This window comes from Belonocnema kinseyi, chromosome 2, assembly GCF_010883055.1.
Source record: "Belonocnema kinseyi isolate 2016_QV_RU_SX_M_011 chromosome 2, B_treatae_v1, whole genome shotgun sequence".
Lineage (NCBI taxonomy): Eukaryota > Metazoa > Arthropoda > Insecta > Hymenoptera > Cynipidae > Belonocnema > Belonocnema kinseyi.
Window position 1 is genome coordinate 110,112,194 of NC_046658.1, and position 1,041 is coordinate 110,113,234.

The window sequence follows — 1,041 nt, forward strand, 5'->3', positions numbered from 1 at the left end:
AGAAGTTAAAAATGCAGTTACTCAGTAGAAAATTCATGTATTTTGTTCAAAAAATTTGTTATTTGGGTGAAAATTTAAACTATTTTCGTTGAAAATTCATCATTCTGTTTGAAGATTCCACTACTTTGTACAAAATTTGTCTTTTTTCTTTGAATTCAACTGTTTTGTTAAAAATTCGTCCTTTTTTATTGAAAATTCTTCCTGCAATGGTAGACAAGTCATCTTTCTTGGTTGAAAATTGATCTCTCTTGCTGCAAATGAACTTTAGTATTGAAAATACAACTTTTATAGTTAAAAAATACAACTGCCTTTCAAATATTTGTCTTTTTTGCTTAAAAATTCAACAATTTGTTTGAAAAATGCAACTACTAAGTTTTGTTGGTATCCATAATATTGGCCTTTAATATATTGACACGGATGCTCACTTATCTAAATTCTGAAGTTAAGAACTGAAAACCTCTGGAAAATAATAACTGTTTCGTTGTATAGACTATTTTTTATTTATAAAGCATTTTCGTTATGTTCCAAACATTCTTGCTCGCATAAAATACTCAAGATATTACATATTATTAATTAAGAAAAGTTATAGTAAATTATAAAGCTATTCAGGGGAAATATCCTAACCTTCAAATTATACACAGTTATTCACAAAATCTAATTTAGCTCCAATTTTCGTAGTAAAATTTTTTTTCATTAACAACATCATTCAATTTTTGCTGGAATGAGAACGCAAGCTATGACTTGTTGGTGCTCGTTCTGGAGGGCCCACTCCACCTCAACTGAAATCTGTAAGAGGAAAATTCAATTTACCAAGACCATTTAAAATTTCTTTTAGTGCTAATTAAGAAATGATTATAACCATACCTTTGGATACATTTGGCTTACTGGCAAGGATGCTGTGTAAGTATACGGTACACCTTGGTCAAGAGGACATGGCAAACTCGTACATCCATCTGGATTTGGTAATGGAAAAGGAATTCGTATTCCATTTATTATTCCTGTTACCACAGCATTAACGTTGTTAATATTTTTGTCTGCAAA

General features: G+C 29.8%; 1 protein-coding gene across 1 annotated transcript; it reads right to left on the minus strand.

Annotated features, from left to right (window-relative positions):
* Positions 1-498: 498 nt before the first annotated feature.
* Positions 499-1,041, minus strand: LOC117182939 (NPC intracellular cholesterol transporter 2 homolog a-like; the record flags this gene model as incomplete). Its single annotated transcript, XM_033376057.1, has 2 exons — positions 499-786; positions 865-1,041. Coding segments are annotated over 2 exons (261 nt in total), but the record flags the coding sequence as incomplete, so codon positions are not given.